Source organism: Camarhynchus parvulus, chromosome 4, assembly GCF_901933205.1.
Source record: "Camarhynchus parvulus chromosome 4, STF_HiC, whole genome shotgun sequence".
In the NCBI taxonomy this organism is placed as follows: domain Eukaryota; kingdom Metazoa; phylum Chordata; class Aves; order Passeriformes; family Thraupidae; genus Camarhynchus; species Camarhynchus parvulus.
This window is the reverse complement of record NC_044574.1, coordinates 39192029-39219738: the sequence shown is the minus strand read 5'-3', so window position 1 is coordinate 39219738 and position 27710 is coordinate 39192029. Positions and strand designations below refer to the sequence as shown.

The following is a 27710-nucleotide window of genomic DNA, read 5'->3' as shown; positions in this document are numbered from 1 at the left end:
AATTAAAACAAAACAAATCAACAAAACAAAACAACAACAACAACAACAACAACAAAACCAACAAAAAACCTCAACCCCCCCAACAAACCAACTATATTTTCCACTCTTTTAGGAAATAGGCAAATAACAACTTTATCCAACTTTCAGTAACAGTTATCTAGTAATAATAGTAATGCTTTGCTTTGCTTATATAGAAATGTACTTTTTCCTGCATGTTTTAGAACAGAAATTTTTCCCAGAATGGAACAAATTTTAATGGTTTGTTTTTCCAAATAACTAGGTGCTACCTCATCACAAGAAATCAGCAGGTTGGAAAAAAGGACCAGTCGAATTTCAACTGATGCCAGTAATTCACTAAATTTCAAAGCCATCAGTGCTGCTCCCAAATTCCACAGGTTTTGCCTTTTTTCTCTTCAGGCGTGGGTATCTGCACCAGTTGGCTTCAGTGGTTTGTTAAAGCGAGCTCTCGTCATAATCAAGTATAAATATAATGCAATGTACAGGTGGGCTATGCAAATGGATGTCCCATCCAAAACTGCTGGCCTCAAACCGGCCCTGCTGGAACAGATATATCTATTTTGCCCTACACGGTTAAAAAAAAAAAATCACAAATTAATTCCTGAATATTCTGATCCTTTAAAAATAGTTGACGGTACAAAGGACACCCATTAGCCTTAAGTACTGCCTGTTTCACTTTGAATGGCCACAACTTCGCAGGTATTTTGGAGAAGAGAGAGAGCATTTGAGCTGGGACAAGGGCCATGCTTGGGGGGCTTCCCTGCCCCCGCTTTCGGGGAGGGGGAACAAAGGTCGGGAGGGCATTTCCTGCCCCTGCCATTGGTGTCTGCATGTGGGACCAATATGGGCAATGCAAAGTTTAAACAGTTGCAAATGTGGGAGGGAACATCGGGGCTTGTTTTACATATGTTTTTTTCCTGGCCGGGCTGAATTTAAAGTGGAGCGGCCGCATTGTTCGAGAGGCCCCTACGCATTGACAGGAGCTGCTGTTTACACGGGCTTTTCATTCCTGCGCTGTTTGCTTATGGAAAATAAGGGGGAGTGACAGAAAAAGGGAGAAAGGGAGAAGGGAAGGGAGGCAGGCCCGGAGCGCAGCGCGGCCCGGGAACCTCGGCGCTGCCTGGTCATTAACCCCGCCAGGGCCGGGCCTGGCTGCCCGGCCTGTCACGGGCATGTGAGCGCTGGGGCTGCAGGCGCTGCCTCACGGCCCCTCACGGACCCCGGGCGGCTCTGCGGGCATTTCCACACACACACACACACACACACACACACACACACACACACACACACACACCTCCGCCTTGACTGCAGACATGAGGCTCCAGCTGCTGCTTTGGATCGTGGCCGTGCTCCTGGCGAGCCTCCTCCCAGCCAGCGGACAGCGGCCAGGTAGGCGATACCTCAGCGTGATGCTTGTGCCGGGCAGGGAGCCGGGAGGTCGTGCCTGCCACGGGCAGCTCCGGCGTGTTCGTCCGGCCGCGTCCCACACGCGATTTGTGACCTCCGGGACGAGTTTGGACCTGGCGCATCCATCTGTGCGCTTCATCCCTACTTCTAGCGGCAGCGGGAGAAGATGCTTCGCCTATCCCAGTCTGGCAACTTTGGGGAGGCGGGGAGTTGGGGGGAGGAACAGGGATAAATAGGGACCCAAGGTGGCAACTGTTGCAGACTTGCTGCCGGGAAACACCGGCGGCACGGGAGGGCACGGTCACGGGCACCGGGGAGCGCCGGGGAGAGCCGGGGCCGGCCCGTCCCGGAGAGCGGCACCACCGGCGGCCCCTCTCACGCCTGCCTTCCCTCCCTCCCTCCCTCCCTCTCTCTGTCCGCAGCCAACCTGGCGCTGCGCAGGAAGCTGCACCGGCACGGCTGCTCCCACCGGCGCTGCATGCCGCTCCACTCCAGGGTGCCCTTCCCCTGAGACCCGCCGGAGCGCGGCCAGGTAAATCCGCGCGTGTGGGGCCGCAGGGAGGGAGCACCTCTGGGAATGCACTCCTGCCTTTGGAGCAGCGCGCGAGGCATGGCTGCACACGGGCTCCCCTCGCCTGGTTTGCAAATGGGGCTTTGGAGTTGCCAAAGTTGCGGTCGCTGTCCCGGGGCTGGGGCGTGGGTCCCGCCGGCCGCTGCCGCCTTGTCCCCCTTCCAGGCCACCCCGCCTGTCAAATGCCTTGTTGAGGCAGCGAAAAACATCTGATCCCGCTAATCGGGCCGAACGCTGCCCTCCGAGGCTGTTGGCAAAGCTGCGGGGCCAGTGTGTCACTGGTGCAAAGGCTGGGTAAAGCGGCTCTAGCAGAGGATGCTCCGGGCTGCAAGCGCTGACACTTCCCCCGTGCTGGATGCAGGGCGAAGGCACCTCACTCTGCCCGTCAGTAACATGAAGGTAGCAGCACTCAACCCACTTCAAAGGGGACTGTAATTCTTAATCATTGTCAGCCAAAGACTTTCGGCCCCTTGGATGAAAGGCTATACAAGTGCAAAACATTGATGCTTTATAGCTGATGAGGGCAGATACATTCAAATACTAAGTGACTGCAGAAGCACACAGGTAGCATATGCTAATAGGGTAGGCATCAAAAGGAAACCGGGCCCTCTTTGCAATTTAAGAATGAATAAAACATACAGTTAGTAGGTTTGCATCTTTGAAACTCATTATATATTAAAATAATGTTGTAGCCCCAGGCATGTCAGCATCCTAAATAAACGGTGGCAGAATCTGCACTCTGGAGCCAAGATGTTTCGATTTACTAAGCGGTTAACAGTGCAAAGGAGACTAAAGTAAAACTTAACAGCCCTATACCAAACATCTTGTCAATGCATAAACTGCCCTGGTGAAAAGAACCTACACCACTCCCAAAACAGCCATGCAAAAGGGTACCATTCCACTCTATAGGGCTGGCCCATAAACACATGGAATGTGCATAGGGGATGCCAAACTGGCAAGTTTGTAAGGTTGAAAAAAAAGATTGCCATATCTTAAAGTGAATCTCAGATGGGCTGCATACAGAGTGGCAGAATTGAGATGCAAGTAGAAAGGACATGCCAGAAGGATGCTTCACTACTGAGTGCCATGTCTCCTCACTGCTACATTTAAACAACAGACAGATTAAATGATACTCCATCATCAGTTTAAGTTTGAACCTAAAAAGATAAGCAATTGGATCGATTCACTCAGCAGGTAGAGACTGAATGGACAAAAGGATAGAAGGATTTAGGCCCAGTGGCTTCGAGAATCAATTCAGAATTATTTTCTTCAGTTATTAAAAAGAGTACATTTCCTCCCATTCAACATCCATGTCTGGAAATTGTGTAGAAAGCACCTACACTTTCTGTAATGTGCTCTGAAGCCTCATATAATGAATGCATTTTGCTTGAGACTGCAGTAGCTGCATATACCCCCTCATATTCTGTGGGGAATTCCTTTCCTCACAGAATATGAAGATGAAAGGTATTTTCAATGTTATCATCTTTTCTTTGGGGAGCTGATTTCTTGTAACAAAAGTTGATGACCAAACAAAATCGTGTACTTACTAATTCTAACAAATTTTTTAGACATGTAGCTGAAGATCCTTCTGCTTTATACAGCTGTTTAGAACTCAGTAAACCTCTACCAGGGAGTAAGGGGAGACAGGCACCAGAACTAACTCTTAACTTCAGTCATTGTGGGTGCTATCCTTTATCTTAAGTAGGATTTACCACCTACGTTTACATTCCCTTCCAGTTTTAGTCCAAATTCAGCAAATATTGACATGCCTGGGTTGCTTGACTCACATGAGTAATCTTATTGATCTCAGTGGAGTTGTACATATGGATAGAGCCATTTGCAGATGCAAACAGGATGCACCCTTAAGCCTGAATTTCAACTAGTGCTTGGGAACTAAAATGAGCATAGCAGCCTCTTGCAGCATTTGAAATTAGTAGATTTAATCTGATTTTTCATCAGTTCCATACACAAGCACGGGGCAAAAGAAAGAAAGAAAATTTTATATTAGCAGCCTTCTTGCTTTTGTCTTTTTTTTCTTCAACTTTGTAGCTGAAATTTCCAAATTAAGAAATGTTATTCCAAATTTCATCCATGTGTTTCATAAGTAATGTATTCTGTTTTGTATGAAACTTATTTAGACTACTAAATCTCTCATTAATGTTTATCTCCTTTTCTTCTTTTTTCCCCCAGCAACTTCATACCGGACTTTTCAGTGTTTTAAAGGAGCAACAGTTAAACCGATAAGAGAAGTTTGTCAAAAGTGCAACAGCTGACCTGACAGCCACCAAAGTGCCATCTTCCACAGTCCTGTCTGTCACATTCCACTAGACCTGGACTAAAGGCCCCTGTCTCACACCCTAAGAAGTGGTGGAGGGGGGGAAGTGTGGTGATGGGGGATGTACATGAACTTTCCTGATGGAATCATTCCCTGTAAATGATTTGGCTCTCACAATAACTAGTGAAAGTTAAAGATCAAATCAAACACCAGGCAGATTGTGATCTGAGCTAGATTTCCAGTGGCAGAAAAAGGAAGGATCAGTGCAAGGCCACTCTTGGTGATACATAATATTCAGACTGAGTGAAATTGAAAGTGCTGTTGACTACTCAGTTCGGGCTGTGTTTAGGATGAAATAGTATCAGACTCGAGTATGGAATTCTGAAAGTCCATTTTTTGTTTATACTTTTATATATTAATAATATATACATACATGCTTTAGCATCTAACATTACATTTTTATTAATTACCTTAATAATAAAATAGAATGCATTACTGTAATTGCACCAAAGCCAGCACCACACTAGTGGTCCCACTGGCTTCATGTATAGAAAGCAAAGTAAGAGTTTACAATATAAGAAAGCAAAGAGAGTCTTATCCCTCATTCTATAGATAGAGAATTGAAGCACACAGAGATAAGAGATTAGCCAAGGGTCATGCAAAACTGATAACTCAGATCTCTCAAGCCAGGCCTTAAGGTCAAGCCCATCCTCCTGTCTAATGAGCTGTTACTGCAAAGCCTATCATTTGTTTTCTTAAAGTGGGCTGCCAAACCAGACAGTTTAAACATGCTTGAAAATTCAGTACTATAGAGCTATTTGCTTAATAGTAGTTTTCCTAAAATACCAGCTACAGTATTATAAATAGAGCATAAAAATAGACCATTGAAAAGAATCCTTTGTTTTGTCAGCCCTAGTGTTGCATAGCACTCTATTCCTGTAATTTAAATGAATGGGATATTTGAACATTGCACTACAATGAATGATGACTTCAAACAGAAAACAGGCTGTTCTTTTCAGCACTGGAGGTCAAGAATACATTGAGCTTTTAGTCTGAGTTTTGGTCTTAAAAAATACATGCTTCACATCTGCCTTCTATATCAGCAGAAGTTACCTACCTGCATATAAAGGAAAACGTGGTAGCCCTTTCATTAGCATAACTGAAACAACCTGAAAATAAAACATACCCAGAGTTTTAAGTCATTGCACTAGACTTGAAATGCCAACATTTTTTACAAAATATATAAAGACGGTCAAAGATCAGAAGTGTCATGGTTTAAATCTGGTATTACTATTTTTTTCTTACAACACATAGTATCTAATAATTGAAAAAACAGCAATCAAACAAGCTGGATAGCTGAAACTTTCTAATCGGTGTGCATATATCTTATCTCTAAGAACTTGAAACTTTACTTGAATTAATACTGGCAGAGTTTAATAGGAGTTACAAATTTCTCTCTATGAAAAAAAATTAAAATGTAACTTCAGACCCAGTCTGGAGTTGTGTAAAACCATCACTAAAAGATGGTCAAACTTATCTAAAACAACAAGCAGTCCTGCAGGTAAACCTTTGGAGTCTTGAAAAAAAAAGCAGTTTTCCAAAAAGGCATTCCACCACTTATATGGTTTTAAAATTATTCATTTTAACTTGGCTTTGATATGTATCCTTGGCTAATTGTGTTTAGAACTACAGGTAAAGAGTGTGGGAAAGCAAGAAAGGTGAAGAGTAGCTATTTTACAGTTATGTCTTATGAATGAGTATATGGATCTATTGTGGCACTGGATCTTTTATATAACCACAATCATTCAATTAACTTTGATAAAATGGTAAAAAATACATAATGTATCTTATCAAAAAGCTATAAATGCATAGCCCTTCACAGAAGTAAAAATAAAACAGCACCCTAGGAAGCCCACTGTCAGTCTACAAAATTATTCTAAGTATCTGTTCTTTAAAGGCATTCTGATACTATCAAATCTGCTTTGAAAAAGGAATTAATTCTGAGCTTCAATAGATATGTTTATCAACTAGCTGGTTGATTGTATATTTTGTAAAAAGATAGTATGCATTTCAAATATCTTATTTGAAATAAATTTTGTACACTCCTCAAAGTCTGTATTCTTCAGCTGTCAAAGGCAGTGCATCTAAAGAAAATTGAGAACTTGCCTATTTTCCCTGTGGATTCGTATAAGAATCAGTGTTTGAAAATTTTTTACTCAATTTCTGACACAAATGATAGCTAATAATGGAAAAGTTTTCCTGACATCTTCTGTCTTTCTAAAAATGCAAAATTTTGATTCAAGTTAGATTTGCATTTGACTTTGTTGAGACTATCTGTTTCCATTTGATGTGCAAAACATAAGGCTTGTGGTAAGAATGGCTTTGCATGATAACAGTGTAATCACATCTTTAAATTTGAATAATTTGGACACAGTGCTGCAACAGCCAAACTGACTGATCTCTCCCTGTGCATGTACCAGTGTACATTTGAAGGCAGCTTGCACTGGTACAAATTGCTCTCTATTCAAAGTCAGAACTGATGTTGCATAGATGTAATCTAGCAAGACTTGATCCCAAGATAGATTAAGACCTCAAATTCTGGAAGGAAAAATGTGAGTTTCTAAAACATTGAATTAACTCCTTGTCTTGTAGATAGTTGTAACATGGGGAAAATGAAAACTTAATTTGAAAGTACATTTCATTAAGTCCTGTAACAGCAGGTCAGTAGGAAACGGAGGTAAATGCAAGGCTTTGGTGAGAAACAACAGTTTAGCATGTTCCCAAAGGATAATAAACAATTCACCTCTTCCCTTTCCAGTATGGAAAAAAGGAAATTATAGGAGAATAAAGACTGGAAATATTTCCCTTACGCCACATACACATGCTATAAATATCTCAGTGTCTACACAAAGCCAAATTTTGCTAAGGGTCACAAAATATTTAAATTGACATCTATCAGGAGAAACATTAGTATGGCAAACAAGTTTCAAATGTTGACTATCAAAGTACAATTAGCCCACTGATCTCTCACTACTTGCTCTTCTACTGGTCTTTCTCTTCCTAGTGATCAGCTGCAAAATATTTGTGCAAAGCAGGAAACACTCCAACAGCACAAACAGGGCAACACGGCTTTTAGAAAGAAAGCCTAACTCATTCTAAGGCTGAAGCTGCTTTTCCATGTCTTGAGTTACCTGTTCAGACTGTTGTCTGCTAAAGTCTGTGGTCCTTGCTACAACCTTGTTTTTTAGATTAAGGACTTCCCGTAGAGCAAGCCTGCTTAACTCCATGTTAGTTACTTACATGTTAGTGTAGAATCTTATAGCAGGAAAACCCTGTTAAAAATCTTTTACAATCAGTGATTTCCTTCAAGGAGTGAAATACTGAAGTGTTTATATAGAATATCCACCATGAGCAATTCAGAAAGACAAAACAGAAATACCAACTGAGAGTTTTCCCTCATGCAAGCTGTGCATTCACAAGAGACCATCACATCTTTTCCTTCCTGTGTACAGAATATTTAGTACTGTTCAGCATTTCATCTAAAAATTATTAAAACCCCATAATGTGAACATTTTTCAGGAAACCCAATATATTCCTTAGGTGGCACAGAATACTTAATTTCTCAGACTTAAAAACCATATATATTGGTTTTTTTACAGAAATAAAAAGCTACTGGGGTAGCACTGAATAATAAAAAAGGGGATAAAATAATGATACATTATTTTAATTTTTAAGGTACAGTTTTAGCATATATTAGGAAACATTCCTTTACTTCTGTTATCTTCCTACTGCCCCAGTTGCAATCAGGCAACTCTTACCAAGACCTGCAAATACCAATGGATTTCAGCAGCTGTAGTTACATAAAGAGTATCACTTCAGTTGTGCAGACTAACAGCGTTGTGGCTTTGCCACACCTCACCAGAGCAGGGCTGTGTTGGTGGTTAGCAAAGCACTGCTTTGCAGCAGAGCACATGCAAACCCCTGTGCTCACCAAGCAGCACCTTTCTGCCCCCCCGAAACTTGGACTCAATGCTCCAGTGCTTGCTGCGTGCACAGCACACCATGGATTTCACTTCAGACAGTACAATCTAGGCCAGGAGTAGGTGCTGGCACTGCAGGGACAGGCACCCAGGCTGCCACACTGGGCATGGACAGCACTGGCCACCCCAGCACGCAGCCTTGCAGCAGCAGAGAGGTGTCTGCTAAACAGGATACAGCAGAACCAGAACAATTAGGGGTCACTGTTCAATTTAGCACTGTGGCATGTCAGATACAGCAAGATCACAGCTGAGCTTCATCTCCCTGGCACAGCAGCAGCCATGCACCCCTTCCATGTGGTCTGTCAAGCAGCTGATGGTACAAAGGCCCCCTGAGCACCTTCTGCAGAGCAATGAGCTCAGCCAGGGGCAGGGGGGTGGCCAGGAGGAGGCAGGTGCCCACAGAACCAGAACACAGGTTCTGGTGCCCAGGCCCACAGAACTCAGCCACACCACACCATGCACTGGGGCAGGCAGCACAGGGGAAGCTGGGAGCTGGGGAATACTTCTGCCTCCAAACAAGGCTGGCCTTGGCCCATTGTTGCAGACAAGGGTCTTGGGGCTGCCACACACAGCAGCAGCTCCTACTTGACAAGTCACTGTAGCTCTGCCGTGGCCAGAGGTTCAAGTGTTCAGGGTGAGTAGCAAAGATTACCAGCTTCTGGTTGGAGCCCATACAAATGTCAAAAGCCTCCACCTTGTCCAAAGAATAAGCTTAAAGATACTAGGAAAACAAGATAGAGTTGAGAGCATGATAAGGATATAAAACTGGGGCAAGGGGTGGATGGTTGTTATCATTTGTTATCACTTGTGTACTTAGGAAAGGTAACATTTAAAGGGCAGAAGATGTACACGTGTGTGCACAGCAAGCCATACTTGCCTTTTTTTCCAGCTACCATGTCCCACAGAAAGCAACACTACTGGTTAATCCAAGGTTTACTTTGAGCAGTCAGAGAGAAGAGGAAGGTTTGAGTAATGATCTCAAAACAAAAGAAACTTGTTCTGCCTCACTATGCAGCATCCTTCTCAATGTTGGAAAGAAACACAAGTGGTAGAGGAAGTCCCAAGCATGATGGAAAGAAACATTACTCAGAAAGGGGAATAAAACTAAACTTAAAGCTTCAAAACAAGCGTACAGCTATCCTTGTATGGCTAGTTTTAAGTGCCAACACCACTGTGAGAACTTCAGCATAACAGAAAAATCTGCACAGATTGCCTGTTGGAACCAGATGTACAAGAGCTTGGAAATAACAGAATTCACACTCTTCCTTGGTTGCATTTATTGTGCATGAATTTCAGAGTCACATTTTACTGCTTTTCATAGAAATGATATAAATTGACATACAGAGTCACATCAAAACCTGAGTTCTAAAAACAAATAACTTTATTCCATACATGTGTACTATAAAATTCTGGCTGCATTTTCAAGAAACAACAGCTAAGGAGAACAGTCTAGTGTTGGATAGCAGCAAAGCCTCCAATATTTGTTTTCCTTCGAATGAGACAACCCCCATATTTGTTACACACTAAACTGTCTAGGTACTTTTAAAGTTGTGCCCTAACACCAAAGCAGGATGAATTAGTTTTCCTTTCTTATATCCAACTACAAGACCACTCCTCTTAAGAGTCTTCTTCCCAGTTTTGATTAGTGATTACCCTATCCCCACAGAGGTATTGGCTTCTAAAATAATTATTTGTCTACATTGGTAGACAAAACAGTACCCAGAAAAAAAAATGTTTCTTTCACCAGCCTTAATTCACCATAAATTAAAACAAAGAATTCTTGTTTCTTCAACTTCTAAAAGACCTTTCTATCTTCTGCTGCTTTCCACTTCCCCACATACACCATTTCAACTTTTGAATCAAGATGCTGACTTTCTTGAAGGGCCAAAGTGAAGAGCAAGAATGTAACAAGCATTTTTGATGGCACCTTTAAAAGCATTCAACACAAGTTAGTTACCATATCAAAAAGTTCATGCTCAAGTATTTTTGCTTTGTTAGTTCAGTTGGCAGAGTAGGAGTCCTGTTACTAACACAAACTCGTGGTAATGGGATAGTCATCAGCCTTGAGGATCCCTCTTAAGAGCTTTAAAGCCAGAATTCTGAACAATTGCTTATCACAGCATGGTTTTTGTACCATGAACTTGTACGTGACATTTACAGTTTTAGGGCACCCACCACTTTTTTATAATCCCAAGTTAGATACCAAATTTCTCCACTTACCTGACAAAGGAGAAAAGGAGACATCTAGAAAACCTGTATTGGAAGTAATCCACCTCTATCCCTGGAAGTAAAGGGAATCAGTGACAGAACACATCTAGTCTCAGCTTCAGCAATAGAAACTACATATACATCCCTTGGAAAGTCAGATTTTTCTAGAGAACAAATTTGTATTCCAGAAATATAAAATACTTTGGTAGCCTGAAGCTTAATGGTTACATAGCAGTACAAAATAATAGCAACAACTGGGCAAAGTTAAACCATTAACTCTGGTCCAACTTCAACTTATGAGGAATTAAAAAGTCCAACTTTAACTTATGAGGAATTAAAAATCTTTGAAGCTGCAGAACTTTTTTCCAGAACTGATGAAGAGAGCCAGAGTGTCCAGTTGTAATAGGTTTATAATGTATGCAGAGCTTATCCTTCCAGCTTAACTTGTATTTCGAAATGTGAAAGATGATTGAAGAGTCACATCTGTACAAACCAGTCTGGATATTACATGACTTCACATTCCCCTCCAGAGCTCCAGCAGGAGTTTCCCAAATGCTGTTAAGTTTTGATTTGCTGAGATGTTAACGCCAACAGTCTCTTGCTGAGCAGCGCATTGTGTCGCTGAAGATACTCTATTACATCTCCTTGCTTCTCAACTATCTCTTCTAAACTGGAGTTTTCCCTTCAAGTAACAAAAGTAAATATGGGTTTCAGTAAATGACAGCAGCCTTCTAGTATGTGAAATAGCAGAGCTAATTAACATATACTTAAACAGTTGTTTCCTTTAGTTTCACTTTTGCTGGGATCAACTAATTTTTGAGGGAAGAGGCAATCTACAACACCAATATGTCTAATTCTATTTTGCATGAGAAGGTAGGAAGTCTGGCTGAACTTCATGCCACGTATACACAACTGAGTTACATGTCCTGCTAGCCAGTTACAGAGTGAGGATCTTACTGTTTAAGGAACCAAGACAGACAATATGCTAGAATTGTAGTAAGGAACGTGGGACCTTTCCCACACACATTAGGAAGCTTGTTTTGAGCAGGCATAATGTTGTTGTTCAGCTGTGGGAGATCATAAGCTGTTTAAGATAGAAACTGATTAACCTGGAGTAGCATACATTTTATGCTACTATATACAGCAATATCTGTCACATACCATGACAGCATCAGTACCAAAAAGCTGTGCTACTTCAGATCCACAACCTCGTGTACAACTACCCTCCTCCCTTAAAATATATCCAGTTTTCAGATATCTCTCATTTTAACTCAAATAGAAACACTGAAACATTTAAATAAAGCTCACTTAATTGAGGGGGAAAAAGTAGAGAATTTTGTCAAATCTAATTAGGAATTTTTAAGATAGAGCAAGATGAAGTACCAATGCCTGAGTGTAGTCTACTCTTTCCTTACATATTTTTTCTCAGCTGACTTGAGAATCTGCCCTCCTAGTACACTTGTGAGCATCTTAGTGCTGAGAAAGTTGTTCCTCAGCCTTACAGCGTTTTGTAGAGGAACACTGCCCATTTCATAGTTCTTAGAAAGTGTTGAGAAGGATATTGAGTGGAAAAAAGCTTAGGTCCAATTAAAAACCTACTGTAGATAAACTGGGCAAAGTAAAGAACACAAGTTTTGTAAACAGAAAACTTGCAACCTTAACCAGTAAAGTGAACTGAAGGCTCCTGATCAGTAGCTTAGGTTGCAGAGGTCATGATATTCAAAAAACATTCTTATAACAAGGTCAACTGAAGGGCTGACAGGATTCACTTTTCAATAGATGTCAACTCCCAAGGGAAAGAGAGTCAGAGTTGTATAGAGCTAAATTAAAATAACGGTTTTGCAATCAGTTCTCACAGGAAGTTTGCACTCTTTAATCAAAAATGAGCACAGTCTTTTCCTCAGCTGGTCATTGTTGCAGACACATTCCCTGGGCATTTGAGAATTTCTCAGGGGAGAAGATGAATAAGAAAGAAATGAGGTCCACCATGCAATCACCGTGGTTTTTATATCAAAATGGAAGTCAGACATGGTATCAAAATTCAAGACAATTCTAAATCCTTCCTGTATCCTGGACACCTACTTCCAACTTCCATAAAGGCATGTGCATGCTGCATTTGTGATACCAGGGAAAGTCCCAAAGTATTAGTCATCTCCCATTAGTCAACCTTTCAGGAAGGCAGCACATACAGAAGCAAGTCATACTATATTAGAAAATCTCCAATTCTTATACAGAAATCCATGATATTTACAATTACTAGTTTTTATTAAGTCATACCAGGCTGATTTCAGCAACTGGAAAATGATTGAGCAGGTGGCAGGTACACAAAGAACAAATGAAAAATAAGTCTCAGTGTCTGGGACAGTCTCAGTTACTGTTGGACAGCTTCTACTCTCACTGAGACCTCCTTTACTTAAGTGCCCTTCACACCTTAAAAGTTCCTTCCGAAACTCAAAATGCATTCCAAATCCATTGCTAAAATCTCATGTCCAACTGCTGGCACAGAACAGAGCTGCTCAGTTTTCTTCTTTGTCTATCAACTGCCCACAATATATCTCCTTCCCTGAAAAAACTAGCTGAAGCAGCTAGGCTTCCGCAGGCCTGCTTTAAGTAACAGTGTAAGACAACAGTATCTTTCCTTAAACCCCATATAAAATTAACTAAACTAGATTAAGCACAGCTATTTATATTAAAGATTAATGTAACCAGCCATAAATGGTCAAATCACCTCCATCCTTATGTTGGGGGATTTCTGTACCATAGTAAATTGTCATTTACTATGGAGGAAGTACAAGACTGCTGCATCTCATCTGTGCATCTGAAATGGGAGGCTTATGCATAGTTCCTTCAGAACTGTTATTCCCACTTCTGGTTTAACTGAAAAGTTTAAGATTGCATGGAAGTCTACAGGAAATCATGCAATTCCATTCATGTTACCCATATACCACGGCCGAACACAGTACAAAATGAATACAGAATTCTTACCTGAATCCAACTTCTGAGGTAATTTGACTAGGGTAGGCATACATCTTTTCTTCTTCAATTATGTCAGGTCTTGGCTTGGCACGATTGAAGTTGCTTATTTTCACTGCAAGAAAGCTTTATAAATTAGTTGGAAAGTTCGAAAAAAAAAAAAAAGAAGCTTTAACACCAGAGTCCAAGTTATAAAAATCTGTAACAGATGATCCTAAGATTACCTTAAGATAGGAGATGGAAAGACAATAATGGAATTTGAGAAATGGGAAAGCAAAAGCAGACCTGAATGGGGAAGCTTGAGCATACTGCTTAACATCTGCAAAGTTTAATCTGCCACCAAAGAGAGGGTGAAACCTTAGTTGCCTTTTACAGGGCACCAAGATTTAGTCTCCAAGTTCAGGCAAAACTAAGTAACATGCCATAAAAAATTTGTAAGAAGTTTTGTACTGGTAGCTTGTTCAGAACTTCCAGCTTAAGCTCTTCAATAAATACTACTTTAACTAGACTAGCTGCAGTGAAGCAGCAGCTTGTTTGCCTGCTCAGACTAGGGCAGACTTGCTACAGAATACCATTGTGAACCAAGCAGCCTTGGCTATCAAACCCAGAAGTTATTCCTGGGCACCTGTGAATCAAGTTAAAGGCTAAATTTAACAGATGTATGGGCAGGATGGGTGGGAAAAGTTGTAGGCACCCTCTGCATTATTTCGAAAAGGAAGCTGAAAATATTTAAAGCCATTCAATGTCAGATCCTGATTCAGAGAAAATATCAAAATATCCAGAGTATGCATTTGGGACTCTGCAGTTAGGGCTGCTTGTGAAACAATGCATCTAATGCCACAAAAAACATTACAGTGCAGCTCTGTGAGAAATCCACACTACTGCAACAGAGGAGTGTCCTTACAAGTCAGTACTATGATGGGGTTTATTACAGGCCACCCTGCTAAAACAATGCTAAGACCCTCCAGAGGTTAACTACGAGTTAGGCTCAAAGGTTAGTTATTTTTATGACTGTATTTCTCTACAAATACAACCACAAAGGAATGGATGTGGAATTCTCAACATGTGTTGTTTGTGGGAATGTTGGTCTTTTATTCAAGTGATATTAGAAGTATGTGAGAAAGTAATTAAATACATATATTTAGTAAGTCATTTAAAGCTTTACTCCCTATCCTAGCAGTAAAAAACTTAGAATAGTAAGCTGACATTTAGAGCTGTCTGTATCGTACTTCATTCCATGCACTTTTACCTCACTTGAACGATTTATATATGTCAAGTCCATTATAGGTCAATCACAGCAATTCCTTGTAGATTTCTGAATCTCTGCATCCTACAGCTATATATACACACTGCTGCATGGAGATAATTTTAAGGAAGGCAGTAGTCCTTCACAGGACATTGTCTATCACACAATTCATAAACAGGTCCAACAAGCAAGAGAAGTACCTAGAATTACAGTCAGGTATTCCTGATTTGTGAGACAGAATTATTTAACAGAAAATAAATCAGGTACATGAACCTCCTACAGATAAGCATTTATGTCTTGTTCTCATAGTTAAATAATTACCTCACTGTGAAGAAACAATATGTAAAATGGTGCTGCCTTCTCTCCAAAATTATACAAAACTAATGCAAAAAAGGGTGGGCCAGTAGTTTTTAGTGTAAATTTACCTTAGTCTCCCCATTGTTGCTCAGCTGATACTATCTTAGCGGTATCTGCTAAGTGCTTGCCTTGAAGAGGGGAATTCTAAACCTCAGCAGACAGCTGCCCTTAAAACTTTCCCATTAAAGAAGCTTCATGCTTCCACTCAGTCACACACTCTGCTCTAAGAGAAAAAAACCCATCTGAATATCATTATTACTACAGATTCTCAGGGTATTTTCAAAATTGTCCAAATACATTTGTTTTGCCTCAGTACAGCCTCAACTTGATATTAAAATGTTGACATTTTAAAAGTTGAAATTTTAAATGTTGTTTAAATGTTACCTTAAAACCCACCAGTACAGATAAGACAGACATGCAAGCAGTCTCAGCTTACCTCAACAAGCATTGGTATGGAAAACAAGAAAACAAATTACACTACCCGCTGGAAAAAGCAACTTAGGGTGACTGGAAGTCTTCGTCATCTTGCAGCAGGTGTAAAGTCACATAAAAATTAATCCTAGTTTCATACACCAAGCTTTGGAGAATGAATTTTATGTTGATTTGGGGCTGCTCAAGAGATAAGGCAGCTGTTGGTAGAAAACACTGCCTTACTCCTTCCTAGCAATGCAATTCTTCCCCTTAGTTACAGGATTCACTGAACCCTTCTCCAAGCCTCTTTGAGCTGCAAAGCACAACACTGCAACCCACAACTTCCTGGTATATGCATTTATTTATCAACATATTGGATAGTTTTGCAAAGTTTAAAGGCCAATGTTTTATCAAAGTGTTGTAAGTTACACCAAACCAAACCTAAAGCAGACAACCTTACAAACCAACAATGATAGCACAAACGTGGTTAATGAATTTGAAGGTCACAGGAACTGGCATAAGTACAAGTCAGGAAACAATACTCTTTTGGTGACAAATAAGCAGAAAAATAGTTTGAGAGTTCCTACAGAAGTACAAGCTCAGACCTTACTACTATGCAGGTCATCTTTCTTGCACTTATCCTTTTTGGTCAAGGTAAGAGTCACACAATGCAGCTCTTTGAGCTCCAGCAGGCCTCAGGGCTAGAAATAGCATTTCTCTTGAATTCCTGACATTCTATTAAAGTTTTACAATTTATCTCTTATTTCCCGAGTTTCCCAGGAAAGTAAGTATGCGTATGCAAAGAAGGGATGATCTCCAGCATTCTTGGAATAGTTTTCCAGCACTGCCACGATTGCATTCCCTCATCACTGCCTTTATTCTTCCAGAGGACAGTCTACTTGAGCCATGCTGAGCCATTGAGGGGAAACAAGCCTGCAGCATTCAGGCTTTTGACACTTGGAAGACAAAGACATAGTTTAGGGCTGGGACCTGATTTCTTGGCACATTTTTGATACTGTTGCAGGAGAGTCAGAATAGGTTTTATTTCCTAGATGAAAAAGCTGCTTGGCAGTATTTCTCTGTGTGCCATTGCACTACTATGAACACACCGAAGTTTTCTTTTAAGCATTTATTTATCAGCATTTTAGATAGTTTTTCAAATTTAAAGGCAAGTGTTTTATCAAGTCTTCATAAGTTACACCAAACCTAAAGCAGAGAATCTTACAAACCAACAGTGATAACACAAAGCAAAGCCTCACAATTTTATAAAGCACTACAGTTTTGATATGATCACGGCTTCCAAAACCCATGCATCTTTTAAATATTCATTAGAAGGAACCTTCCATTTTAATGTCAAAGAGAAACTGAAACCTTTGGGGTGGGACCAGGGAAAGAGGAAGAGGCTGGAAAAGGCACAATCACACAATCAGGTATGCAAACCCCACATGTAAATCTCAGACACAGTTCTGACTAAGCCAGCTAGCTCTTACTGCTTCACAGCTTGTGGTGCATGCATTTGAGAAACACTGATAAACAGACAAACCTGTTCACGGGACACTTTTTGAATTAATTAGGCATTTATTGCCACTTCACTGGATTAACAGCTTTGAGATAACATGGAGCTTTCATTTAGCAGGCCTTGGAACCAAATCAAGCCTGACAACCTTTCCCAATTTGTTTTGGATTTGCCTTAGTTCTCCTTCTACAAGCACAGAATCATTTAGTATTTATAATGGTAGTTAAATGCCTCAGGGTACCACAAGTGAACTACTGTGAAGGCAAACAAACAGTTGAGTACCAGCTGTAATGAATGTCACACAAGAAGGTTAAGCTTGCCTCTCTCACCTGTGTAAATCACTAAGCATGTCAGGGAACTAATCATCTCCAGGCTCAGGACTCCCAGGATAAGATACAGGTACACTTTGCTGTGATCAGGAAAGGAATGCTGCACTGACAGAATCAAGAGCAGGGCTGTATTACCTAGAAAACAAATGTTATATTTTACAGATTTACTAATTGTATTAGCTATTGAAAATTAATTAATGCTTTGTCATGCCCAGTATCTGCATTAGGCTGTAACACTTCAGTAATGCTTTTCCATTTCATACCATGCTTGCCCCTTCAGCTAATTTCCTTAACGTGCAAGCTTATACCTGCTGGTAGCAAAATGAGGTTTCATTTCAGCACATGCTTGTAATGGTAGACAATTAGGAGTTTTCTTATAGATTCTTCCAACTTAAAAAACAAGAGTGGAAGAAACACACTAAAAATAACTAAAATAGGTACATGGGCTTAAACTGTTTCTGGCTTTGTTTATGCTATTCATTTTACTCATTCTTTCAATTCCTAAGAGCTTATGTAAGTCAGCTGAAAATTAGGGAGTATTTTTCTTCAAGCAGTGGATTTAAAATATATTTAAATTAGGCTAACAGAGCAAAAAAAAAAACCAAAACCTTAACACCTTCCCTTCAAAGCTAACTTGCATAGGCTTCCACTTGCTATTATCTTAATACTTGAACATAACTGAAAGTTTAATTGAAATTAGTCAAGGAGACAATTAGTCAAGGAGAAAAAATACTGAGTTACAGGTCTAAAAACCTTTTCTGATACTGAGTGTGAAGTGTTTTCTTCCTTCCTGTAAAAATGTGTCAGACCAGTGTCTGGATAAAGAACTAAATTTAAAAAGACCTAGGGTAGGGAACTGTGCAGTTCTCTTTCCTGCTGTGTCAGTCAAGTGAAGAAAGTGGTATCAGCAGTCATTACCATGGCAGGCAGCTTGCAATAATGGAAGAACTACCTTCTGAACAACAGATGATCAAAATTCTACAGCACACACCTGATTGCATCTGAACATTCACAAATGCCCAGAGTTTGTCTTGTAGGGGAGAAGTGGGCTCCATCTAAGACTGAAAGCAGGGCAAAGTATTGCCAATTACACTGCAACAGGCAGAAATAATCCTTTTACATCATTAAGCCTCCTGTAGCCTGCTTTTGTCACTGCACTCCAAACACTTCTACATCTTCAGAGCTCTATCTAGTGGCCAGAGCCTGAAGTGTTGCACATTTATCAAGCTGACTAGTTCTTTTAGAGACTGTGAGGAAAGAAAGCTAGATTCCTATATAGAACAGGACCATTCACTTATTGATTCTGGTGAAGAAAGATCTTCTCCAGGAGGGAGGTGGGATTATAAGAGGCAAAAACACTGTAGAAGCTATTGCTCTGCCCTTTTCCACTGCTATTTGTTGAAAAAATCCCCTTAAGTGAGATGGATTTCAGATTTGAAAGTGATTTGTAGAAAAGCTTCACCAGTAGGTGCACCAACACTTTTCAGCTAAACTTATGAGATTAGAGATGTAACTTAAAGATATAGTTAAATCACTTCTATACACCACCTTTTGTCCACAGAAAGTAGAAAAAGGTAGTCAGATACAAAGCTGAATCTTTACACATCCTCAGTGAAGAAAATTGGTTATTTCACTGAATTCAGATAGCTGTTGGGCAACAAGCAATTCATCTGTTTCTATGTGGATTGCTGACCTTGAAAAGAGAAGAGCAGCACACTTCCTGGAAGGACAAGAAGGCTTACCACATATCCAACCAGATAAATAAATATGCAAATCAAATCACTAGCAGTCAAACACAATCCTTGCTGACTGAACACTCCATGGCTGAAGACTAAATGCTAATGACTAAATGTTTTACTCAACCTCACAGTGTGAGCATCTTTGCACTATTAACAGTTCCTTACAACCTGCACCTGGCAGACCAGAAAGATCAGTACAGAGATTCATCTGACTTAAGGATCATTTTTAAGAGCTCATAGGCAGCTTCATAAAAGTTCATAATATAGAATACACGATTATATATAACCTGCTCAGTCTTTTATTTTGTCAACAGTTTAAAGCTTTAGATGGAAAAAAACCCAAGTTCACTTCACCTGTGGCATGTATCAGCAGTGGAAGCCTTTTCAGATGCCTTGTTGATCGGTATATGGAGAAGTAACCTCTTCTTCTGACTCTGCTGTGGTGGTGCTGCACATATCGTTCAAAACAGACGTGCAGAACCCACAGAACTACTTTTGCAATTATTATGACAGTCTGCACTTTAAGTGGGTGAGTGTAGTTTCCAGGGCACTTATCTTGGTTTGGATTGGGGTAAGAACAAAACATAGCTGCTAAAAATGCTAGAACAACAAAAGCAACCTGGAAGAGAAAGGGAGAAAAATCTTTAAAGTCAACATTTAGCTATACATATGAAAAAATCCCTGAAACACAAAACCAGGATTATGCAGTTAATTCATTATGCATTACTTTCTGAATTGATTTTATTAGAGTTGAGGTAACATATAAAACATTAGACACTTGCTACAACCACTACATGTCACTCTGGGAACACACAAATGACTGAAATTGCTAAGTAGCAAGATTGAATTCCAGCAGGGCAAGCAGTCTCCAGCAGAACAGAGCTAGTAACTGTCACCCTTCCAAGAATTTTTACTAAATCAATTTCACTGTTCCTTGAGTCTTCATAGTGAATTTATTTCATTTCTGGACCCTCCTTATTATGCCTTTTTACTTTAAAGAAAACTTGATTTATGCTCCTAAAGAGAAATCACATCTTTTTAAGACTCATTCAATTACACTGAAGAGCCTGTCCCACAGAGCAGTATTATCTTATCGGTACACTCTACATTTCCTGAAACTGACATTTCCCGAAATTGACATTTCCTAAGTGAAAATCAACACTTTCCTACAGCCACTGAAGATCATCTCCACATTGACTTTAGAAAAGTAAATCATCAGAGTAACTTAAAGTGAATTATTCGCACTGGGTAGGCATTTTTGCCAACTGGTAATCATTCCTTAGTATATTTACCATCATATTTTTCCATTTTACCTTTTTACTTATGTCAGAAAAACCAGACAGATTGTCAGAGTGCATATATAGCCAGACTGTGTATATACTTATCCTTTCAGACTACTGCCATTATGCCATAACTTTTCCTGTCTTCTAGACTCCTCTCCAAATTTTCAGCATCAGCAGTGAACATTAGCAATATTTTGGCCAATTAGAAAGCAAAGCTGAGGATGCATATTACCTGTAGGGTATGTATACACACAGGGCTTTCTTAATATTTATATAGTTTTGTCACAGAAAATATTTTCTCTACTGTGATCATTCAATGAACAAGAACAATATTATACTTTCTCATCCTGGTTCATTCTACAGAACAGGAATATTTTTAAAACAGAACTGTAAAGAAAAACAACTCCCACCAATACAGAAATAAATGGAGAGCTACTAATATACAAAACACAAAGAAATCAATTTATCTCAAGTCTACAAATGATTTCTAATACACTTAGCTTAAAAAAAAAGTGTCAGATGTTCTGCATGCCATAACTGACAGAAGCAGCACATCAGAACTGAAGACAGATGAAAGCACCCAGTTTTCCTTTGCTGCCTTTGTCTCGCTACTTAGTTCTATGAGTATTTAAGATCCCACTACCCCCTTTTCACCCCCTTGAACTTATAATTCCTATTTTTGTACTTTCCTCAAGCAACACTCTTCATAGAAATTAACTTTTCAGAACCATTTAATTACTCTTGAGACAAGTTGCCCTTAGCTTGCTCAGGTTGTGACCAGAGTCAGGTAATTGGGAAGGGAGCAAGAAAGGGGAATAATTTTCACACAATTGTCAATACCTAAAAAAGACTTTACAGAGGACAGATAGAATAGAAGGTGGAAGGAAAGAAACTCAAACCAAAATAGGAGTGTACCCTAAATTAACCATAAGACCATTACTTCAAATACAAAGTAAATACCTTATTGTCTTGAGATAGGTTAAGTTAAATAAGAGGCAGGTTTATCAATTGTTTAATCTATTACTTTACCATCTTCTTTTCTTACAAAGTTAAGAATAGTTAAGAGTAGTATTTAAGTTCAATTTTGTGTATGTGCACACACAGAGAAGATAAAGGAAAGAAAGGATTAATATAACTAAATTATTTCAAGCCTGTACACTTCACATTGCTTTCCAGTCTTTTGATGGGAAGCCTTCAGAAAAGCAAGGCTTGGCAAAAGGAAACGCACTCAAAAACCCAGTCCTACCACAGTCCAGCACATCCTACCCACTTTCCAGAATTGTATGTAACTAGGCAGCTGCATCACAGCAGCTATTTTGCTACCTAACTCCACTTCTTGGCACAAGAAGGTGGAGAAGAAATACTCCAAGTTACATACAAATTGCTTTAGAGATGCACTACAGCTCTGCCACATAATACCATGATGGCTTAACTTCTCCAGGACATTTACCCCTTTGGCAGGCTGTGCATCAGAAGCTACCCTGGCCTCTCTCCACATTCCACAAGATTAATGCACATTTGCAGAAGCACAAGGGAAGGATATCCAATAAGCTTGTTTTGCCCATCCATCTTTTAAGTGAGAGAGACAGTGCCACTCAAGGTAGCAATTACAATGCTGTTTTGCCAACAGAAAAGGATACTTCTCATTTTGCTCCAAGGACCAACTGGTCACTGAAGCACGTTCAGCAACAAGACTTAACCTGTGAAAATACATGTTGACAGATGCCACAGAAGCTTTCCCATTTCACCTAACCACCTTCTCTCCATTTACAGGAGAGAGGAAAAAGTAGGAGGATAATAAGCAGCAGTTTCCTAGGATCTGGGTGACTGACATTTGGCTGCATTAATTATGGTAGTAGGAGGAGCATTTCTTGATACTACTACAAGGCCCACAAAACAGCTACTCTTAAAATTAGAAGGCTAAAGCACATTGAACAACTGCCCAAAGAGAGACCTTAGAGGCTCGTATGTGCTTTCAAAGTCCTGGCGGGGATCATGTTTTCAAGAGCACTGGGCACTGCATTTTGTGTTTGAGATCTGATGAAGCTCTAAAACAGCTTGTGTCACTGGTACTATAGAATCATAGAATCTAGGTTGGAAAAGATCCTTAAGATGACCAAGTCCACCCTTTACTTAAAACTACCACGCCCACCACTAACCCAAGTCCCTAAAACACATGAAAGTGACATTTCAGCCAGATCTTGGGCTCTGAGCTCTTCAGCCTTCCTTCATATCTGGTTGCCACATACTCACAAGCAACAACAAGCCTCTTCAGCTTATTAATGAAAAACTCATTACTAGTCAGGACTCTGCTTCTGTCTACCAGCCTCTGTAAATGCCTAGATACTGTTCAGTATCTATGCTTTTTGCTCTCAACCTCCAGAAGTGAGAGCAGGAAGTAACATTTGGATTACTTTCTTTCTCCATCCACTACTATGCAACACCCCCCAAGCAAGTCCAGCTTTAATTGCTTAGTTACCTTCTCTATGAAATTAGGTTTGCTCTCAGAAGGCACAGCATGAAAATTATCTCAGCCCTCTATAACTAGTATAGCACTTCAATATATTATTTTAAATGATATTATTTTTAAATTACAATAATATTGTAATTTAATGTTATTTTTAAATTACAAATGGCAATAATATTATTCTTAAATTACATTTCCAACAGCATAGAAGAGCTACTATTTAAAATGCTCTTCCTCCTAACAAGATGTATCACAGCACCAACAACAAGAAGGCAGAATGTATTTGATAGCATATACACTATCAAAATTGATTGGCAAAGTGGACCTCAGTGGTTTGGAAGAACAGCCAGTGTATGCAATTCACTGTCATATAATCAGAATTCTGTCACATGAACAGTGGATTCTGAAGGATTCAGAAGAAAGATAGCAAGTATCTTAGGGAAACCATGCTTCTTAAACTTACATGTATTAGCAACAGGAAATTGGCAAGGAGAACTGCTGGGATAGCATGAAATCTTGGCCTCAGCTGGGAATGCAATGTATGAGATGAAATGAGTGGTGCATCCAGTAGAGGATCATCTTCCAAACTCTGTGTTATTTCCAAGGAGCCCTGGAACAGAAGGGGAAGGCAAACAGTAGCAACAGGTAAGCTCTAAAAGTAAAGCACAAAGGTTTTGGAATTTCCTCTTAGCAAATCAAGCCTTGAGGGGGAAAAACCCCACTAGGTTAATATCTCCAAAAAGCACTTAAAACTCCAGGTAAACTCTCATCACATCTTTATGTGATAACTCAGTCCCTGAGGAATGCAGCACTAATCTACTTCCTAGTATCACACTGAGCCTTCAAGAACTTCAGTTTTTAAAATTTATGACAAGTATCTGAGCTTCAACCCTGAGAGGTGTCAGAAGCATCAGTATATTTATGGGAAAAAGTGACAAAGTCTCTCTCACATGCTTTATACAGGTACTGCAAAACTCTTTGTTGTCCTTACTTTTGTCCAACTACAGTTGGAGGCAACAACAAAGTTGCAGTGTAACACTAACATTTTGAGTATTCAGCCTCTGATACTACTGACATGTCAAAACACCTGCAGCAGTAACAAAGCTGAACTCAGGCAAGAAAGAAGCAGCAGCTCACAGAGGGAAGAAAATGCTACCAAGTGCTGAGCAAGACATTCTCTACCAACACTAGAGAGAATGCAGCCTGCCTGTGTCACGTTGGAGCCAAGCATTAGCTCTTTGACTTCACATTCAGCTCAAATGTAGTGTCTTTTATTAAGTAGAAGGTAAAACTAAGTATGGGTGGAGGTGAAAACTTCGGACAAGGAACTTGCCCCACAGCTATGCATCCCTGCTCCTTTCAGGCCAGGACAAGGTCATTCAATACATATTAAGTGGAACATACACGAGGTACTACGATGGCCAAAACTGCTAGAGTTTCTCCCTTAGCATCTTGTTACATCCCTTTTCTCAGAAGAGAAAACAGCTCAAGATTTCCACTCAAATTTTTTGACTGCTGTTCCTCATTATACCAACCACAGTCCAGAACAAGAAGACAAGGGCAGACTGTATCCCACTCCAGACTTCTGATGTGCCAGGTTTCACCAGGCCATTTATTGATTTATAAACTGAGGACTTTTTTATAAACTGAGGACCCTTTGCCATGAGAAAAAGCAGCATAAGCCTCAAGACAAATGAAACATGCCATCCTTCTAGACACTAGCACAGGAAGAGAGGGATTACACCTAGGTTTATACTTCATGTCAGTGAGGACAATGTGATTGTCTCCCCAGAGTTATTTCACCTGCAGACAGCTGCCTGCAGTGAAAGAAATAGTCATCAAGAGTTATTTCAGTCAACAACCAGTATTATTTTAGAACTGTGAACACTACACCTCCCTGCCACAGAGGAGTGTGAACAGACCAGCCTCAGCTATTTGACACCTTTTAATTAGCCCAGTCTTTGACTGAAAATGACCCCTACTGAAATACCTGCCTGGTAAAATGACCTTTTACTGCACACCTAAATTTTTGCAAATGACATTCCTCTTATGGCACTGATATAAAATCCAGAAGCATGAGAGCAAAGATGCCTTCTAGCCCTCCTTTGCCCATTTTCACAGGCCAGGTGTAATTTTAAGCTCTGGGAGCAAGGACCAACACTCTAGCAGCCAAGGCATCTCAACTAATTGTTTAGATTTCACATCAGTAAAAAATTCATTACTATGAGTGTGGAGAGACACTGGAACAGTTGCCTGGTGATGCTACAGATGCCCCTTTCCTGGAAGTGTTCAAGGCCAGGCTGGCTGGGGCTTTGAACAAGCTGGTCTAGTGGAAAGTGTTCCTGCCCATGGCACGGGGGGTGGAAATAGATCTTTAAAGAACCTTCACCCCAAACCATTTTATGATCACCGAATCAATAGTGGAGTTAACAATTCACATCTCCCACAAACCCAGCAATTCTTCTTAGGACAATACCCTTTGTCTCATGGGAACAAATGATTCACCATTTCTGCATTTCACCGTTCCCTCATTTCCATGAGGGATTAGGGCACTCCTTCACAGATAAAGCTTTATCAGAGCTTTGACCATGCTACTTTCTCACAAGACTGGCTACAATTCATCTTTGTATCCTAAAATACAGCTAGTATTAGGAAGCACTAGATTACATAATCGCTTCAAAGATATTTTATTATAGACAACAACATGGAGAGGAGGGGAATTAAAGCATGGGACGTGATGATCCCATGCAGCCAATCTGACATAAAGAAAATCCAGTAAGTGTCCTTCCTAACTGGAGCAAACACTGGTTTCATTTCATTAAGATGAACCAAAACCACAGTTGTCAAAAGCCCAAATGCCTTAAACCCAGACTTGTTTGGCACTGCTGCTGAGCACAGGTTAAAGCTTTGGCCTCCCGGCTCCCAGATCCGCTTCCAGCACGTGACCGCTTCCACAGCAGCCCAGCGCCTGCAGAAGGAGGAGGGCAGGCAGGAACAAGCTACAGCCAGCAAGCCTTGCCCACGCAGGCTTCCAGCTGGGGCGGGGAGAAACATTCAAACAAACACAGAAACGCCGTGCTCATGCCAGCCAGCAGCACATAATCCAGAGATGGCACAGACAGGATCCGCCTGTGGAAAAATAACCCCGAAAACCTGAAGGAGCCAAACGAGCAGCCCCGATTAGAGGCTAAAAACCTCGATTAAAAACAAGCCCAGGCCCAAATGCCTCGGGGATATTTCAAGCCCGGCTGGGGAGGGGCAGCGCGGGGAGCGAGGGGCCGCGGCGGCCTCCGCCCTTCGGACAGGGCCACTGGGGACGCGCCTGGGCCGGCGGGCGCCCCCGGAAGAAACAGATAAAGCCTCGAGCTCCCGGACGGAAAACAGCCAGGAGGAGGCGGAAGGAAGAGACGGCACGGAACACGAGGCGCTCGCCCAGCGGCGCCCACCCTCAGCGGCAGCCCGGCCGCTCACCCGGGCGGGGTCCCCGCGGCCGCGGCCCCGCTCCCGCCCGCCGCGCTCACGTTGTCCAGGTCCTGCCGCCGCCTCCCCGCCGTCAGCGCCATCACCGCCTCCCAGCACAGCCGCCCCGGCGGCGTTAAATGGGCGCCCCCGGTGCGGCCCTGCCGCCACGGGCCGGCCACGGGCAGCGCCGCCGCCCCGCCCAGCCCAGCCCCGCCAGCAGCGCCCCGGCCGCCATTGGGCCCGCGCGGCGCCAGCGCCGCCCCGGGGCGCGGCCCGGCCGGCGTAGGGGCCGGGGGCGGGTCTCAGTGTCAGGCTGGGCTCCAGTCCGCCGCCCCGGCACAGGACCGTGCCCCCAGCCCGCCCGTGGCCGTGCTCGGTGCAGTTCTCTCTCAGCCCGCGCCTGAATTCCAAACGGAGACCACTTAGAGCAGGCTCCGGGATCGTGTCCCTGCGGGGCCGTGGCTCGGGAGGCAGCGCTGGGAGGGGAAAGTGCCCCAGTAGAAGGTGGTTGGCCTAAGTGTGGGGTAAAGGCAGCGTGGTGCTGGTGCCAGCTTGCAGTGCAGAGCGTTTTCTCACCTCCGATTGGTCTTGCGGAAAGCATGGAGTCTATGCAGCTAGTTACTGTTTCCAGTGGATCTGGTTGCCCCTTCAGATCACAAAAAGTTTTAGCATTCATGAGGCACTTTATACATTTTCTAAGATATTTCTGTCCCTGTTGTATATTTTGAGAAGAAACACGTTTTCTTTAAAACGTGTGCTTGGTAATTTCACTTTCTAACCCTTTGTGATCACACTGAGACAGACTATGGCCGCTGACAGTGTCCAGACTACTCCCTTATGGATCTCTGTCTTATTGACATTGACAGCCTTGTGTATTCTACATGCCCCTCAACCACTTAGTTACACTTAGTTATTATTTGGTAATTTTGGTTAGCCTCTCTGACATTTTTCAGCTATAACCTCTCTGAAATGAGAAGGATCAGAATGACACACTGTTCAAGCATGTGCAAAATATGAATTTCCAAAGCATCATATTTATTATCTGTTCTGTGCTCTGTTCCTCTGCTAATGTTTCTTAACATTCTGTTTGTTCTCCATGAACATCCCTTAACCTTCAGCTAATGCTAGTGAGGACTCTGAACAGGATCAAAACTGTAACAGGGGTTTGAAAGACAAGTAAGATTGTATCCTCTCCAGGTTGTAATTGTTCTATGTGTACTATTCAAGAGAAGCCAGGACTGTCACCCTGAACAGCTGCAGTGGCTCTATCTCTCTTGAGAGCATGTTGATGTGCCAAGGGGTGAAAACTGCTCTTGAGGTATGAGCTTCTTCAGAGAACAAGTTCCAAGCTTTTTATCTCAGTTTCTGTGACTTTTCCTGGCTTTTTCTAGAAAAAAATTCTCAACTG

General features: G+C 41.5%; 2 protein-coding genes across 2 annotated transcripts; one reads left to right on the top strand and one right to left on the bottom strand.

Annotated features, from left to right (window-relative positions):
* The first annotated feature begins 999 nt into the window (after nt 1-999).
* Nucleotides 1000-6376, top strand: APELA (apelin receptor early endogenous ligand). The gene is made up of 3 exons (XM_030947619.1): nt 1000-1407; nt 1848-1957; nt 4187-6376. The coding sequence occupies exons 1-2, from the start codon at nt 1332-1334 to the stop codon at nt 1934-1936; spliced, it is 165 nt and encodes a 54-aa protein (XP_030803479.1). The 5' UTR covers nt 1000-1331; the 3' UTR covers nt 1937-1957; nt 4187-6376.
* Nucleotides 6377-9553: 3177 nt separating this feature from the next.
* On the bottom strand, nt 9554-26489 carry TMEM192 (transmembrane protein 192). The gene is made up of 6 exons (XM_030948166.1): nt 26362-26489; nt 23304-23450; nt 19445-19709; nt 17352-17486; nt 13505-13607; nt 9554-11201 (listed from the first exon to the last, which is right to left on the bottom strand). Exons 1-6 carry the CDS (start codon nt 26401-26403, stop codon nt 11078-11080), a joined length of 816 nt encoding a protein of 271 aa, XP_030804026.1. The 5' UTR covers nt 26404-26489; the 3' UTR covers nt 9554-11077.
* Nucleotides 26490-27710: the final 1221 nt, after the last annotated feature.